Below are 18972 nucleotides of genomic sequence, written 5' to 3' on the forward strand. Positions count from 1 at the left end.
GCACCACAATTGGATACATAACCTCCAGACATTAAATATGTGAGTAATACTGTCAGGCATCGGTGTGACCTCCTAGGTATTGCAGCAGTTGCAGCAACCATAAAGAAAAAGCAAGGGGTTTATGTAAAGGAGACAGAAATCAAGAATACAAGACATGTATAATTTTATTTTTAAAATAATTATTTAGGGAGAGACTTAAATCACCACTAAAATAAATAGAAGAGTGAACAGTGCTGAAAAGTCCACCCAGCCAAAAAGTATTATAGAGATCCTGTGGAATCCTATCCAAATTCCCAAGACATTCACCAATAAAAAAAAGTTACTGAAATTTTAGGGTATCAAAAAATACACGGAAGAGTAAAGGAAATCCTGAGAAATAAAGTATGGAGGTATTATGCTCCTTACTTTCAAAGTATGATACAAAACTATCACAATCAAGAGTGCTATGTTGAACTAAAACACATAAAGGGAATACACTTGGGAGCACAGAAATAAATCTTGTAGATAGACAGCTAATGACAAAGGATTCAAAAGCACAAAATATTGAAAGAAAAATCTCTTTAAGAAATGTTCCTGAGAGGGGCCGGAGCAATAGCACAGCAGTAGGGTGTTTGCTTTGCACATGGCTCACCCAGGATGGACCTCGGTTCGACCCCCAGCATCCTATATGGTTCCCAAAGCCAGGAGCAATTTCTGAGCACATAGCCAGGAGTAACCCTGAGGGTCACCGGATGTGGCCCCAAAACCAAAAATAAATAAATAAATAAATAAATAAATAAATAAATAAATAAGAAATGTTCCTGAGAAAACTGAAAAATTACATACAAAACGCATGGATTGTGAAGTCTCATACCATTAACTAAGTTAAGTTAAAGTAGAATAAAAGTTTGTAGGTTAAGCATAAAACCATAAAATATACTGAAGAAAAATTCTAAATACTTCCTGTTGGTTTATGGTGAAGACTATGAGGCTAGTTTATTGTGGTAAGGATGCTGATCCAGGAATGAGGAGATCTTGCTTTCTAAGTGACTGACTGACAAAATGTTTCTTGCTTCTCTTTACTATTGAGACTCACTAACAAAAGTTTTAAGGTCTAAGTTATAAAAGAATTTAATACATTTAGTATTTGTCTTACTTCACGGAGGTTTATTGAGAATAAAACAAAAACACCTACCACAAAAATATATCAGAAATTGTATATAGATGTTATTTTCTAATAGTTTTATAGATTTTCTTCATCTAAAAAAAAGTATGGAAATTGGGCCAGCGCTAGAGGTAGGAGTCTGCCTTGCAAGCGCTAGGATGAACCGCAGTTCAATCCCCTGGCATCTCATTTGGTCCCCAAGCCAGGAGTGATTTCTTAGCACATAGCCAAGAGTAAGCCATGAGTGTCAAATGGGTGTGCCCAAAAGAAAACGAAAAAAAGGTATGGAAACAGCTTTGGCATGCAATACAATGCATACTCTCGCAGGTGAGGTATTTATGAACCACAAATAGAATTTCCTAATATGTCAAAATTTTCCTTTTCTTTTTCTTGATTTATTATTCTATAATTTAAATTATATCATTTTCTTTCTTATAAAAGTAGTTATAGTATGTCTATTAGTAGGGTTTTTTAATTATACTAAAATTAAGAAACTAGAAGTGAAATTTAACAAATAAAAAATAAGTGCCTCACAGAAATAGTATTCAGTTTTTATCATCTCTTACTCGTGCCTCATAATCACATGCTTTATTCTTGAAAAACTCCTGTGATCCTATCTCTTTCATATTCATGACTTTGGGTACCTCTATTTTAGGAAAATATAATGTGAGTTCCTCTATACAGCATAAGCTGTGGCTCCAATCTACTTTCCCAAGCTTAATTTTAAATACATACATTATATCCTCTCTCTGGCAAAATAAAGGCTCAGACCACAACTCAATCATGTTAAATTCTCCTTTTAATGTTTATATTTGGTTCCAGCTTCTCTGTTTGGACTGCCTTTTTGAACTTCCATCAGCTGATTCAGATCAGTGATGAAGACAGAGGCAAGATCATAGAAGGCATTATAAGACAAAAGAAGGACTCAACTTCATTCTTATTTTGACTGAAAACCATTTAAGAGTTTTGATCTGAGAAATTAACTGATCTATCTTTTTTTTTTGGTTTGTTTGTTTTTTTGTTTTTTGGGGCCACACTCGGTGATGCTCAGGGGTTACTCCTGCTGGCTCTGCACTCAGAAATCGCTTCTGGCTTGGGAGATCATATAAAATGCCAGGGAATCGAACTGCGGTCTGTCTTAGGTCACCTGTGTGCAAGACAAATGCCCTACTACTGCGCCACTGATATGGCCCCCTGATCTGTTATTTTATCAGAATCCTTTAGCTGCTATGGAGATAAGCTAAAAGTCCAGAGCAAAAAGATGGTAATTGGAGAGAAAAGAATCACCAATAGTTCTTCATTTTACCTATTCAACTGTGTATGTACTGGGGAGTTATTGGTTTGGGCAGACTTACTGATGAGGAAGGGGAAGTAGAAGTGGAAGGAGGTGGTTTACAGTATGAGTACAATAGAATCTAAGAAACCTCTTAGTTTTTCTATCCTTTTTTTTATTCCTGGTGAACTTGCACTGAGATTACAATTTACTCCACTGATATATTTCAGTTGGCATTCTTGGGACTATAATTTATCACGTTGACACAATATAAGTTCCATACTAATTTATTGCTCCAACAAACTATAAGCATCATAGGCAACAGAAATAGTATTATTTAATGCATTTCCTTGATAGGGCCATAAACAAAGTAAGTAAAAAAAAGTCAGGAAGGTAAAATGAATAAAAGTAGTGTTCTAGAAATTTAGGAAAACAAATTAAAAAAGAAACACATAGCTTTAGAAATATCTTTACTACTCAGTCTGAATTAAATTAATAGAAAGACTATAAACCTGTTTCAGGGTTTACTCTTTAATATAAAATCTTGGGCCGCAGAGATAGCATGGAGGTGGGGCATTTGCCTTGCATGCAGAAGGACGGTAGTTTGAATCCCGGCATCCCATATGGTCCTTTGAGCCTGCCAGGAGCGATTTCTGAGCATAGAGCCAGGAGTAAACCCATGAGAGCTGCCGGGTGTGACCAAAACCCAAACAATTTTTTCTTTTATTTGTTAATATAAAATCTTATTTCTAAACTCTTTTAAGTACCATATAAGTCCCTGCGCAGAATTGTTTGTTGACTAGTACTTTGCAAATCGGGTTTTTTGTACAGTTTGATTTTTCATAGACTTCTCTGTGAGATTTAATTTTAAACATCTTAATTATCCATTATTTTTGTAGCTCTATATTTCAATGTCTAACAGATTCTCTGTACAATGAAAAATATAACTGTTGTTTTATACCAATATTAGGTTATATAAAAACACAAAACTTTTGGTTTGATTTTGGGCTGCACCCAGCAGTGCTCATGGCTTACCTCTGGTTCTATGGTCAGGGATCGCTCCTGGTGGGCTCAGGGATCACAGAGTGTTGAGGACTGAGCAGCAGACAAGACCTGTATTCTACCCAATGTACTATTGTTCTGCCCCCATCAAAACACGTAACTTTTATTTTTATTCATTTTGACTGTTATGCATTTATTTCATAAACATAAACAATCCAGCTAGATGTAGAGATGTGGTAGGTAACTAGGGAACCAAGAACTGAGGGTGCACCTAGGGACCAGAAGACATTCCAGGCACCCGAGAGACAGGTACTCCCCGAGCTTCAGAGGGCAGAGGAATGGTCTGGTAAGAGAACTGAGAAGCATGGCTTAGTCTTGTCTGTAGGCAAAGATGGTGATCTTGCTGGTCTTGACATTCCTACACCCAAAGTACTCCATAGCTTCCATGATATTCAGGCCCTCTTTCACCTTGCCATATACCACATGTTTGTCAGCCACTCAGTTTTGGCAGGGCAGATGAAGACCTTAGAGACATTGGTGTTGGGGCTGGCTCTGGCCATGGACAGGATGCCAGGATCCGTGTGTTTCTGGATAAAGTTCTTGTCATCATCAGATTTCTCCCCGTAGATGGATTTGCCGCCCATGCCATTGTAGTGAGTGAAGTCCCCGCACTAGCATACAAATCCTGGGATAATTCTGTGGAAGCAGGAACCTCTTAACCAAATCCTTTCTCACCAGTGCTCAGCGCATGGAAATTCTCTGCTGTCTTTTTTTTTTTTAATATAAATCTTTATTTAAGCACCATAATTACAAGCATGTTCGTAGTTGGGTTTCAGTCATAAATAGAATACCCCCCCTTCACCAGTGCAACTGGTGAATTCCCAACACCAATGCCACCCCCCCCCCCACCGCCTGTATCGTGACAGGCATTCTACTTCTCTCATTCTTTAACATTGCCAGTGCTAGTTGTTAGTGTAGTTATTTCCCTAACAGCATTTACCACTCTTTGTGGTGAGCTTCAAGTTAAGAGCTGTCCTTCAGGCTCTTCCAGCCCTTAACTCTATTGTCTCTGGGCCTTATTACAGTAATGTCTTTAATTTTTCTTAAAACCCATAGATGAGTGATACTATTCTGTGTCTCTCTCTCCCTCTGACTTACTGCACTTAGCATAATACATTCCATGTCCTTCCATGTATAGGAAAATTTCATGACTTCATCTTCCCTGACGTTTGCATAATACTCCATTATGTATATGTACCACAGTTTCTTTAGCCATTCGTCTGTTGAAGGGCATCTTGGTTGTTTCCAGAGTCTGGCTATTGTCAATAGCACTGCAATGAATATAGGTGCAAGGAAGGGATTTTTGTATTGTATTTTTGTGTTCCTAGGGGATATCCCTAGGAGTGGAATAGCTGGATCAAATGGGAGCTCAATTTCCAGATTTTTGAAGAATCCCCCATTGTTTTCCATAAGGGTTGGGCTAGATGGCATTCCCACAGCAGTGAACGAGAGTTACTTTCTCTCCACATCCACGCCAGCACTGACAGTTCTTGTTCTTTGTGATGTGTGCCAGTCTCTGTGGTGTGAGATGGTGCCTCATTGTAGTTTTGATTTGCATCTCCCTGATGATTAGTGATGTGGAGCATTTTTTTATGTGTCTCTTGGCCATTTGTATTTCTTCTTTGAGGAGTTGTCTATTTCTTCTCCCCATTTTTTGATGGGGTTATATGTTTTTTTCTTATTGAGTTCTGTCAGCACCTTGTATATTTTTGATATTAGTCCCTTGTCTGATGGTATTGGGTGAACAGTTTCTCCCATTCTGTGGGTGGCTTTTGTATCTTATATTTCCTTTGAGGTGCAGAAGCTTCTCAGCTTAATGTATTCCCATCTGTTTCTCTCTGCTTCCACTTGTTTAGAGAGTGCTGTTTCCACCTTGAAGAGGCCTGTAGTCTCAATGTCATGGAGTGTTTTACCTAATTGTTGTTCTATATACCTTATAGTTTCAGGCCTGATAGCAAGGTCTTTAATCCATTTGGATTTTACCTTTGTGCATGGTGTTAGATGAGGATCTGAGTTCGCTTTTTTGCAAGCAGCTAACCAGTTGTGCCAACACCACTTGTTGAAGAGTTTTGGATCTGTTGCCCCTTTATCAAAGATTAGTTGATTGTTTCTCTGCTGTCTTTGATAATTAATCTGCAAAGAGCTCAGAGGACACAGGGCCCAGTGGTGTACCATCTACCACAACATTGAAGAACATGGTAGGGTTGACCATGGCAGTGGGACCAGCAGAGGTGTATTCAGGTAACAAACTTTTTGTTTTTTATTTAGGGGACATATCCTGTGATGCTCAGAGGTAAGTTACTCCTGGCTCTGCACTCATTCCTGGTGGTCCTTAAAGAACTTTATAGGAAACTGGGTTGGCTGCGTGCAAGGCTATTGCTCTGGTCCCCAAATACAGTAGTATATTTTTACATAGAAATTCAACAAGTGTATCATATACATTTTTCTGTAGTGTTGAGAAAACTAAGACCTGAAAAATGTGCTTAAGAATCCTGAGTCCAGGGGCCAGAATGGTGGTGCAAGTTGTAGGGTGTTTGCCTTGCAAGAGCTAACCTACGACGGAATGTGGTTTGATCCCCTGGGGTCCCATATGGTTCCCAAGCTAGGAGCGATTTCTGAGCACATAGCCAGAAGCAACACCTGAGCTCACCAAATGAGGCCCCAAAGAAAACCAAAAAAAAAGAATCCTGGGTCCAAAGACAATGGAGACAAGGAGGATAGGTCCATCATAGGTAGCTTTCCATAAAGAGAGGGGGAGTGCATTTGGGCACAGAAGGACTACTATGACAATGATCACTGGAAATGATCCCTCTGGACAGGAACTGGGTAAAGGAGTTCTTTACTTTGTAAGGCGGTGAAGTGATACATATGAGAAATCTTCAGTAACAATACTGCAAACCAGTGTCTAAAAAAGAGGGGGAAAGAGAGGGAAAGGTGGAGGAAAAGAGAGAAAATGAGAGAGAGAGAGAGAGAGAGAGAGAGAGAGAGAGAGAGAGAGAAAGAGAGAGAGAGAGAATGTTTGCCATAGAGCTAGGCAGTGGTAAGATGGGGGTGGAACAGCAGGGAAACTGGGAATATTGGTGGCAAGAAATATACTCTAGTGAAGACATGGGTGTTGGACACTTATGATTGAAATTCAATCATGAACAAATTTGTAACTGTGTATCTTATGCTAATTCAATGAAAAATTATTAAAATATAAAGAATCCAGGGTTCAAACAGTGGGTAGGGTGCTTATCTTATAAGTAGCCAATCTGGGTTCAATCCCTGAGACTCCCCACCAGAAGTGATCCCCAACTATAGAGCCAGGAATAAGCTCTAAGCACAGCTGTTTGTGCCCTTACCCTCAAAAATATAATCAATAGTCATTTAGAGATGTAACAACATACAAATCAGTTCACCTGTTTCCTAATGCAGTATCTATTTTCCTACAGGCTGGTTTCCATCATTTGTTTGTTTGTTTGAGGCCACAGCTTGCTGTGATTAGGGCTTAACTATATTCTCATTGGTCATTCCTAGAGATACCTGAAGGACGTATGTGAGGCTGGAGATTAAACAAGGGACGGCTCTGTACCTCCTGAATTGTTCTTCCAGCCCAAGGGTGGCTTCTTGAAGAAAACTGTTTTAGTCGTTTTGAAATACACTTCACATTCTTCTTTAATAATTTTTTGTATTTAGGGATAGCCCAATAAATTATATGGGATGATCTGTCTTAACATGTTATGCTAAAACCTTAAACAAAATATGGTGAAATAATGTTCCATTTATCATATGGCTTAATTCCAGTGAAGAAAGAGCACATATGTAGAGAGTCATGCCTGATATAAATATTTCTTTGTAGGTCTATTTAGTCACAGACTTCTGAAAGCAAATTAACACATTATTATGTATAATTGTCAAATTTGCAAAATTTGCCTTTATTATATATCCAGCTTTCCCTTTATTCATTATCATTATGCTTTATCTGTCTCCTGGGTTAGTCCTTTTCCTATTCAAAGGCTTTCCTATCTCCCCTTTCAGCCCTTTCCTTGGACTGGAAAGAACAGAACTTTCTATCTACTATCTGATACACTCTGTGAAGACTAACAGACCTAAATAAACTTTTATCAACATACTACTAACTAAAGAAGACATTTACATTTTGTACCTTTAATTTTGAAGTGTGGAAATTTAGACTGATGGTGGAGACAGATTTCTTAGTCCCCATCCTTCAAAGGACATAGTGTGAAATATATCTCATTGAGTTATATTTTATATTTTAATAAATATAAAAAGTAAGAGTCAAGTGATAAAGGTTGTATCAAGAATCCAATTAGAGTACACAGAAGAATGTAAAGGGGAAGTACATGGTGTATCCTCTATTATACATATGAATGCTTAATATCGTTGCTTCAACTTTTGCTAGACATCTGAAATGTAAAATTTCTAAGCTTTTAGAAATTTGTCAAAGTGACTTAAAATTAGAACTCAAGGTATGTTTACGTCAAGTATGCAACACTTATCATGTTTCTAAGCATGTAAAACTTCTATATAGGACCTCATGCTAAAATAGCTTTACATGTGCAATGTGATTTGAATTTCAATGATCTATAGCATAAATATGTGTTCCAGTTTTCAAATAAAGGTTCCATGGTTCTTGGGTATAAGGAACATTAAGAATTCTGAGTAAGAATTCTAAATTCAGGTATTTTCTTCTGTACTGTGTATAATATAGAGAATAGTTAAAATACAGTAACACCAAAATAGCTTGCATATGTAAATTATAAAAACTTTCAAAGTAGAAAAGTGATATTACACTCATACTTCCAAGTAAATAATATTGATACATTAGAACTCAAACTTCTGAAAACTTTATCTAGGGCAGTGCTTCTCAAATAGTGGGGCGAACCTCCAAATGGGGAGGTGATTTTGACCTCGGCAAACACTGTCCTCACAAGCTAAGTCCTGTGTGTGTCTTTGTATGTCTCTGCAGCTGAGAGTTGCTGTGTCCTGCTTCAAACCCCGCTTTGAAAAGCGATGCATTGCAAAATCTGCTCATTTAGCCATTAATCCAGACATCACCTCTGATTAAAAAATCAGCTCAAATTATTTTATATACATTTTTTTGCAGGTTAAAGCTTTTTAATAAAGATACTATTTACAGTTGTGTGGGTGTGTGTGTGAAAATGTTTTCTTCTTCCTAGGGGGGCATGACAGAAAATAATTGAGAAGCACTGACCTAGGATAACTATTATATTTCAAAATCTCTCATTAAAGGAACTCAATAATATTAATAAAAAGATTTTCACAAACCTATTGCAAATAAAAATAAGTAGTCATTTTTTCATGACCAGAAATACTTCTCATCCAAATATATTTTTTCTTTAATATCCTTTGAAACTCTTATTCAAATTAATTTAAAACATCCATCCAAACATTTGCAACTGTATAGTTCTTTTCAACTCAATGACTCATACAGATTTCATCACTATCTTCTTTGCATATTTTATTAATTTGCCAACTTTGAAAAAGATGGTATCACTGGCCAGAGGCATCCTCTTTCTGCCAAAATGCACTTTCTTTGAAATAAACTATAAAATGAAATTATCTGTAAACTATAATTCCTTTATCCAATGGGGAAAATGAAACAGATTCACTATTTACCTGTTTAAAACTAAACTTTTGCTACTTTCAAGTTATTTGTTCAAAAGATTATAGGAGAATATAATCTCCTACATATATCAATTTGCTTTTTGACCCTGAAATAAGTTACTCTGAAATAAGTTAGGATTTCAGGGAAAAAAATACCAAAACGTAATTTATCATATGCTCAAAAACTTAACATGACAGTTGCCAAGAGCTGTTTTTCTAAAATAAAATAAACGGTATTCACGTCTCAACACTTAAAAAAGTCAACATAAGAAAGGGGCTCACCAGTCTCAGTGAAATCAAGCTGACGTACAATCTGATGAGCAGCCAGTATGTTTGACTGTTTTAACTTAGACTGTTGTGACAGGGCTGATGTTGAAGTAAATGAAATATTTTTGTTGACCTGTAATAGGAAAGGCAAATCAGAATCTACAGCATAGTTTCCAGGGTTTCTAATGCAAAAATTTGATGAGAAGTATTTAATTATAATGCAGACTAGCAAACATACATGGTCAGTCAAAAGAAGTGACAATGATTTCACAATGTTAGTTTCTGAAGTTTATAAAATGCAGCACTACTTATCAAAAGAAAGAAAAAAGTGGTAATAAAACGATAGATTACATGTAAATCTACCTCCCTAAAATAAGTTGTTATGAAACTGACATCAGGAATAAAAGTCTTAAAAATCATGCTTAGTAACAGAAAAATAAAAGTAAATTCAATCAAGAGCAATGGAGTATTTACATCCACATTTCTCCAGCTTTTGTAAAATAACAGGTACTTCCATTTCAGAGAGTGCACAGAAAACACCTATAGTGTTCATGTTTCTATACATCATGATAACACAGTGTGTAACCTTACGTGCCAAGTGAAGTAGTTTGCACTACAACAGAAAACCTTATTCTTAAAACACTGTTTACAGAAGAGAATTAAAAGGCCAAAGCTGTTGTACAATGGGTAAAATGCTTGCCTTGCATGTGGCTGACCTGGGATCAAATCCTAGCACTACATATGGTTCCCTCAAGTCCCATAAGGAGTGAAACTTAAGTGCAGAGTCAAGAGGAAGTCTTAAGTACTGCTGAGTATGGACCCAAATCAAAATAAAAGAATAAAAGAGCATTAAAACAACAATAAGTAAAATTTCCGTAGGTTAAAACCAAGTCTAATAATACAAAAATGTTTTCATTATCTAACCATAGTGATCCCCTAGAAATGAGACCTAAGAACAAGTGCAATATTTAATTAACACTAACAATATGACAATTAAGAGTTCAGAAGGGGCTGGAGGAATAGCACAGAGCTAGGGTGTTTGCCTTGCAATCAGACAACACAGGACAGACCAGGGTGCAATCCCTGGTATCCCATATGTTCCCTGAGACTGCCAGGAGCGATTTTTGAACACAGAGCCAGGAGTAATTCCTGAATGCTGCTGGGTGTGACCCAAACCATCCTCAAAACACTCAGTTCATAAAACTATTTGAATATTCATACTCAAGTTATCTGATAGTCTGACTCAAATTCAACAATGATGTAATTTCCTGTTCATACATAATAAAATATTATGTTTACTATTTTATAATTTTCAAGGCCAAGATGAAATGTGATCTAATTTAAATATTCTGAAAGTCTGAAGTTCCAATTTACACAAAAATGCAATTCGTGAATTAACAAAATATAAAATGCTAGTTTGCAGCAAATATTAGTCACGAAAATCTTTCACTTCTTTCTTTTACAAAAGAACCAAAATCACACATAGCACTTCTCTGTATTAGTGTTGAAAAATTCCCTCCTGATATTTCTTATAAGATACAACTGGGTTGTGGTCACAGGCCCTTTATCTTGATCATAATATATAGAATGTTTGTAAATGTTTTCTTCTTCCAGTGATAGTAAGTGGTGCCTGAGACTAAGTTTTGCTCCTCTCTAAAGGAAAAAGCCTTTATATAGTTGTCGAAAAAAATTCATTGACACTTCATGACACAATAATTCTATAGTATCTAAACTTTTATGATGTCACCTTTTAAGAAGTCACTTTTTTTTTTAAGAAAAAAAGCTCTCACAAAATAGAGTGCTAAAACCACATCAGTGCTTCACCAAAAAATTTGCTTTTAAAAATTCATCAGTAATGACTAAGAGCTGATTAAAAATAATGTAAACTCTATAGGTTATTTGAATCGCTATCACAACAAACTGGCTAATAACGATGAGCTTAATTTAAATCTTTAAATGAGACAATAAATAAATACACATGACTGTTTGGAAATGTGTTGAAGATCAATAAAGATGAAATATTATTAAGTATTAGTAATGTATTAAGCATAGAGCTCTCAATATTAAAAAGAAACTGATTAAATAAAGGCAAGCCAAATATAATATAAATATTCTTTTTATTATTAATATCACTAAAATAGTAATTGGGAATATGTATTATATAGAATGATGATGCAGTAAATTTTCAAAGTGCTATGCCTTTAAACTGAAGTATCATATACAAGATGATATATTTACAACTTAACTATTAATGCACTTCTCTTTTTAGAAAAATTTTTTTAGTTTTACTTCTGTGTTCTTAAAAAATTTTGTCCTTCATGTCAAAGAATATATTGTGAAATCTGAAACAAAAAGAACAGGTGTATGCTAGGGATATGGACACATGGGAAACTCACAAAAATACACACAACACATAACTTTAGTTTTCTCATTTATAACTTCACTGTGCTAATGTAAAAAAAAAAAACACCAAAAGAGTCATATAGAATACACATACCCCTGACAAATATATTTTTACTAACTCCACTCGCTATCTGCAGTATTTAGAATAATATAACAATGCATTGTAAACTATCAAAGATGACTGGTCCCTGATAACAGAGATGAAAAAGTCGTGAAAAGGGGGAAAATGAAGTGTGGAGTAGGAAGAGGCATTTTGATTTAACATAGGGGCAAGGATTAGAGAGGAGACTTTAGGCACTTCTGTGCTAGCTATATAGGCAAGATATTTTCATCTATCTAAATCACTCCAGTCAACACAGATATAAATATGGGACCCACTCTACAAAAATTACACTTTTAAATGTGCCTGTTAAGAAAGAAGGTAGGCTTGGGAAGGGAAATGAGAAGGGAATGTGGTTATTTTGCTATAAGGACACTGACACTGGTGGTGGAACGGGTTTTAACACTATATACCTGAAATTCAACTGTTGATATCTTTGTAAATCATGATACCAAAAATAAATTATTTTTTAATATATTTATTGAAACATTTGTGATTTATAAAGTTCTTCGTAGTTGGATTTCAGAATACAATGCTTCAGGGTCCATCCCACAACAGTGTTGACTTCCCTCCACCAATATTCCCACAGTGCATCCAATGCCACCATCCCCTGCCTTCAGGCTGCCAGCAGAACAGGCCCGTTTTAAGTTTCGATTGTTAAAGCTTAGATCTTACAAAGTAAAATATTTCTTATATATATATAAAAAAAAAAAAAAACCAAAGGGGCCGGCGAGATAGCATGGAGGTAAGGCCTTCCATGCAGAAGAACTGTGGTTCGAATCCCGGCATCCCATATGGTCCCCTGTGCCTGACAGGGGCGATTTCTGAGTGTAGAGCCAGGAGTAATATGAGTGCTGCCAGGTGTGACTCAAAAACCAAAACCAAAAGCAAACAAACAAACAAAAAACCAAAGTCAAACATAAAAAATTTTGACTTCTAATGTAAATTTCAGTAGGAAAAAACAATACTTTACAATAGGTGCTATTCTTGTGCATTTTTTAAACTTCTGTCTTTATACATTTCTTCAGAGACTATATATCCATGAGTTGATCAACAGCAACACAACAAAATCAGGTAACTCAAATTTCTAAGGTTTGGGATAACTATCAACAAATATTGTAACAGAAAATTAGAACCAAAAGAAGTCAAAGTATTTTCGAAGCCAGCTTACATTTATATATGCACACATATATATTCATATATTCATACTTCATTTAGAGGAAGAAAAATATTAATAACCATTAAAAACAGTGAAGCAATATCTATTCTTGAAATACATGCTGTGGAAAAGAATTGCTTAATAATTTTACAACAACAGAAAGGTTGGCTAAGATAGTCTCCCTTCCACCAATCTACTCTTTTCACAACAACTTTTCTACTTGCTTCATGTAAAACCACAGTCTGCTGTCAGTTTTTAATACTTCCATACTGCAAGGAAAAATGAAAAGCATAAAAATGCAATAAAAGTCTTAATAGATAATAGAAATAAAATTACCTAGAACTTCTACCAAGGTTATCACAAATTTTTTTTTGTCTATCCTTTCAGGGTCTGAATAGCATTGTGTAAAATTATTATAAGTTCTGTAGGGAGGGGCTAATTTTCATGTTAAAAAAGTCACTTTCCCCAACCTAGAACCAAATTCTCAAAACTAAAATAGCTACTAATCTTAGTAATGAAATGTAGAACACTGGGAAAGATGCAACATATTTCCATAAAATTTAATAATTTTAGTTGACCTTAGAATCTGTGATAAATTTATATGAAGTAGGATTGTTTTTAAAGTTTCAAACCACAAGGAGGCTTCAAAACTGAATCAGTCATTCTAAAGTTTTAATTTGGAATACTTAAATATTATAAAAATGCATATGCACACACATATCAAAGACTGGTGATTTAAAGATTACTGGTATCACTCCCTTTGCAAATCACACAACTGAGGCTTACTCCTAGTGCAAACCACTTATCCAGTAATACTCCTTAGCAAGTTAATTAACCTCAATGAATCTCAGCTATTTCCAAAACTTTACCACCCTTCTCTGTGTTGCCTTACTTCACAAGTTATATGTGCTCCTGAGCCCCATGAAATACTAAACCCATAAAATACATATTTCACTCCATGACCGGTCCTTTATCTATTCAACTAGTGTCAAAGGAAGAGGTGCCATTCAATTCAAGATCAGTGCCTCCTCTCTTCCTCTTGGGGTTATCATAGAAGTTCTATAATCATAATTTTACTCTAGTGCAAATAAAAAATAGCAAACAGTATACTGTATTTCCTTAAGTTTCATTGAAGGCAACAGTCCTAGAACAGCAGCACACAATACTATTCAGATATCTTATTCACTTTCAGTCAACTTCAACAAAGTTTTTCACTATCAGTGAAAGTCACCTTGGATTTCAAAATGATTAAATTGAGCAGATTCATTTAGGTCTCTGAGATATCTTACATATTTGCAGACACACTGGGCACTCCTCTTCACTCATACCACCTGCCTTTCCTGAGAGTAATTTTCATTGTTTAATTTACCTTCTACATTGATATTTCTTAAATCTAAAACTTTTTTTTCATTAACCATTTCCAGAACTTTATTGGCTTTCCATTACATTAAAATAATCTTAAAAAAAGGCCAAACTTATGCGACTATGTACTCTACAAAATCTAATCTAGACTGAAGAGGTTGTTAAAAGAGGCCAAAGTGATCGTACAGCAAGTAGGGTTTTTGCCTTGTATGTGACCGATCCGGGTTCTATCCCCAGCATCCCATATATTCCCCCCTAGCCAGGAGTAATTCCTAAATGCAAAGCCAGGAGTATCCCCTGAGCACTGTCAATTGTGGCCTCAAAACAAAAAGAACAATCCCAAAAGAGGTTGATAAAATAGGGTTTTTTGAGATGGAGAGATAGTACAAAAATTAAGGCTCTTTTCTTGCATGAGACCAACCTTGGTTTGGCTCCTGAAACATGATACACCAAATCTAGTCCTACAAATACTTTCAGGAATGAGTCTTGAGCACAGAATCAGGAGTAAGCCTTGTGCTCAGAGCTAGCAGTAAGCCTTGAGTATTGCAGGTGTGTGTGTGTGTGTGTGTGTGTGTGTGTGTGTGTGTGTGTGTGTGTGTGTATGTGTGTGTGTAAGGCAAAAGCAACAAAATCAAGATATCTGCTGGGCAGTTATTTTTTGGGGGGTACACCCAGTGTACACCAGTGATGCTCAGGGATAACTCCTGGTATGCACTCAGATATCGTTCCTGACTTGTGGGACCTTATGGGATACCGGGAGACTGAACCACGATCTGTCCTAGGCTAGCACATGAAAGGCAGACACCTTATGCTCTGTGCCACTGCTCCAGACCCTAACGTTTAGCGAAAAGAATTCAGCCTTTAGATCTTAGTCTCTTAAAGTAGCTTTTAGTAGCCTTTTCTGGGAGAGCAATCTGCACTTACTTAGTGGTCTACTTGCCACTCTGGTAGACCACCACAAGCTTTCTCCAGAGTCGGGCTCTGGTTTAGGCTTCCCTTGCCACATACAAACTACAGAAATGCTCTCTTGATCTGGGGCTTTATCTTTTGTCGGCTTCTCTACTGTCACTTATATATTCTAAAATGCTAATTTTACTAAGTAATACTTTTGCTTAAAACCTGTCATCAATTTCCCAAACATTTTAGTTTGAGCAATCAAAATTTCCTATATTCTAACATTACTCTGTCTCCATTCTTAGCACTCGCTCAGAAGTCACAGCTGAAACAAATTCTTCCTCCACAGACAAGCCAGGTTATTTCATGTTCAGTGATTTAGTGGTGCTGTCCCAATTTCCTGGAATGGGCTTTCCGACTCACTCAACCTTCGTGGAGAAAGCCAAGTTAATCAAAGACTCCTTTGATTATAGCATGTGTGAATATCCTTGGAAATTCTCCTAAAATAATTTTCCTCTTTTCTTTCTAGATTTGGTACTATGCCTCCTATTATCACCATGCTGATAATATCTTATGTGTCAATTTTGTTAGTTCCCATCCTCTAGGCTGCAGTCATTTTAAGAATAAGGTACACGTTCTGCTTATCTTTTTTCAACTGATGAACAATCTTAAAAATTGCAGACACTAACTTGTACAGGAGTTAAATGAAATTAATATGTGTGAACAGTGCAAGTTTTAATACATGACAAGTTTTAATACATGACACAGTAAATTAATCAGAGGTAAGGAGTTACAATATTCAATTTATAGCTGGTCAGAAGCACATGCAATGTGCAATTCTGTGGACTCTGATATTCTTTTCATGTAGATAATGTTTGAACTAAATGAAGTTGTAGAACACTCAAGAGGTGACAAAATATTTTGGAAAGAAAACCCCTATGTTTCTGGTAACACAGTGTTGTAAGTTAGTAGTGTGAGAATAAAAGTGATACTTGGATGGAAAATTAATTTTTCCCTCAAGCAAATAGCTATTCCTATTTTCTAATGTATCTGTTAATTAAATTCCATAAGTTTGCTTAATGGCCCAGTGTGACCTATATTAACCCTTACAGTCTATTCAAATACTGTAGAAATGATGAAATTTAATTTGTCTTTATCCAGTTACAGACTGCCATGCAGAAATAATTATGAGCATGAAAACAATAATTAAAAAGAAAAAAATCTTTCCCAAATAACTAATATTACTATTCAATTCAAATATTTTTATAGGGGCCACACTTTGTGGTGCTCAGGGAACACTAGAATTGCTCCCATCTCCAAAGGTCCAAGTGGTATATGTTTTTTAACCATATACATGATCTAAACATGAGATTCATACATTAAAAAATGCAGTGACATTTGCTCTATTGCTACAGAGCAGAACACAAGATTTAATAAAATTAATTTAAGATTAAAGTTTTTTTCAATGATAAAATATCCAAACCATTTTTCTTCAAAAGTGATTTAAAAATTTATATCTTCTGAATTTGTTTTTAAATCTTTTTATTAATCAGGAAACAAACATTTTCTTCATACATTGGACTATAATATAGATTATTACTTACCTTTACCACAATTATTACAGCTTTGATTGGCTTATCAGAATCCAATAAAATTTAGCTTGGTGGAATTTCTACTTTTTAAGGTAGGTGGGATTAATTATTAATAAAAAGAGTCACCAGGCTATATACGTGAGTGAAAATTCAGACATGCCAAGATTAAAGGTGGAGGTAAAACAATGTAAATTTCACAAGAAGAAAAAAGGGAAAGAGGAAGAAGGAAATAAAGAGAATATTGCACTTCCTGAAAAATTAATTACACTCTAGAACACACAAGAAAATTCATTATAATTTAAGCACAAAGGCCCAATTAAATACATTTCAGATATAAATACTTGGAAACATATTAATTAATTAATTTCACTTAGGAATCACACAAACCTAATAAAAGAACACTTGTTTTGAGGGGGATCATTCCAAATTGAAGGGCGCCTGCTTTGCTATTAGGTGATGAATCCCTGTCCAACCACATGCACAGGACATGAGTCTGCTCTCCACCATTACCACCCCATCCCACATGCTACAATCAAGAGTGCAATATCCGGCACACATCCACGTGCACATAACAACCGCAGCTGATGTATACTACTTCCAGTGAGCACAGTCACAAATTCTGGCAAGGACAGAAGCCGGAAATGTAATCCCCATTAAACAGAAGTGTGAGTATATGTGTGAACACCACTAGAACGCGATCCTTAGAAAATTATGTGTGCAAACACCACATTAAGGTATGAAACCTGGCAAGCACCATGACTATGTGTGAGCAGTATAGCCAAGTATGTATGACCCTTGGTCAGGAAAAAAATGGTGCCAAAGGAGATAAGATATGAATTAAAATGTATAAGAAGCAATAGCAATTTTGCCACACTTCTATCCAATGCCAAGCATAAGAAAAAGCAAAGACATTTGTAAATAAAAAATTCAAGCATATGTGTTCTGGGACTACCGCAATCAGAATAATGCATGACCTCTATTACCAATTATCATTTTGGAACCAGTCAGTTGAGAACTCTTCTTATTTCGTCATTAAATCTTTGTCCAAGTACCTACTTTTAACCTATATGTCTATCAGAAATAGTAAAAATTCCCTTCTTTAAATTTTCTCTGCAAGGATTCAGAATGGTGAGGTTTAAAATACTCTTTAAAGAAATGTTATTTTAGATGGGGTTTATTTTTTTAAATATATTTTTTAAAGTATTGTAATTTACAAAATTATTCAGTGAAGTTTTAGACACACGTTTCAACATCAATCCTCCCACCAGTGTCTCTTTCCCTACACCAATGTTATCAGAGTACATCCCATCCCACTCCAACCCACCCAGGAAAAGAAATGCAGCCGATTATTAGATATTGCCTTTGTATCCATCTATGTAGCTGTTTTATGGCTTCTAAAAGTTTGTCTGTATGTGTGAAGTCCTTAGTGTCTTTTATGTGTATTACAGAATAATATGCAAGGATGAGTATTTTAACTTCTTTCTCTTCAATATGGATGCCTTTGATTTCCATTATTTCCCGACTACTGGGGTGATGATTACATAAATTAACAGAACAGCTGAGAAAGTTTATGTCTGATGTCACCTAAGTACAATATTTGCTATGGGTGTGCTGTATAAGGAAATCAATATCTTGCAGTATATCTCTTATATCCCTATTTTGTTAAGGATCACTACCAGAAATGAAAGAGAAATCTTATCAAAGATCTCTCTGTATCAATTGATATGACAATATTATTATTATTATTATCATTATCATTATTTTGGTTTTTGGGTCACAACCAACAGTGCTCAGGGGTTACTCTTGGTTCTATGCTCAGAAGTCGCTCCTGGCAGGCTCAGAGGACCATATGGGATGCTGGGATTCGAACCACCAACCTTCTGCATGCAAGGCAAATGCCTTACCTCCCTGCTATCTCTTCGGTCCTTATATGACAATATTATTTTCATTCTTTCTTTGTTGATATGGTATGTTATAGGAACTGAATTTGTTTTTGAATCATCTTGTTCTGCCTCTTATTTCTATATCTTCCTAAAAATTGAGAAAAAAAGTGGATGGTACCAAAGGCAAAGCAGTCTCATGAGC

The 18972-nt window shown here is 35.7% G+C and overlaps 2 protein-coding genes and 1 pseudogene across 2 annotated transcripts in view; all 3 read right to left on the reverse strand.

The window, feature by feature from the left end:
- Positions 1–18972, reverse strand: part of BCLAF1 (BCL2 associated transcription factor 1) — a 1193665-nt gene that overhangs the window by 164223 nt on the left and 1010470 nt on the right. The gene's annotated exons all lie outside the window — the stretch shown is intronic.
- AHI1 (Abelson helper integration site 1) overlaps positions 1–18972 on the reverse strand; it is a 253355-nt gene that overhangs the window by 121155 nt on the left and 113228 nt on the right. Inside the window, 1 exon segment of the mRNA XM_049788037.1 lies at positions 9393–9510. Coding sequence (XP_049643994.1) covers positions 9393–9510 — 118 coding nt within the window.
- LOC126030547 (peptidyl-prolyl cis-trans isomerase A-like) lies at positions 3789–5691 on the reverse strand (annotated as a pseudogene).

This window comes from Suncus etruscus, chromosome 15 (genome assembly GCF_024139225.1).
Source record: "Suncus etruscus isolate mSunEtr1 chromosome 15, mSunEtr1.pri.cur, whole genome shotgun sequence".
NCBI classification, from domain to species: domain Eukaryota; kingdom Metazoa; phylum Chordata; class Mammalia; order Eulipotyphla; family Soricidae; genus Suncus; species Suncus etruscus.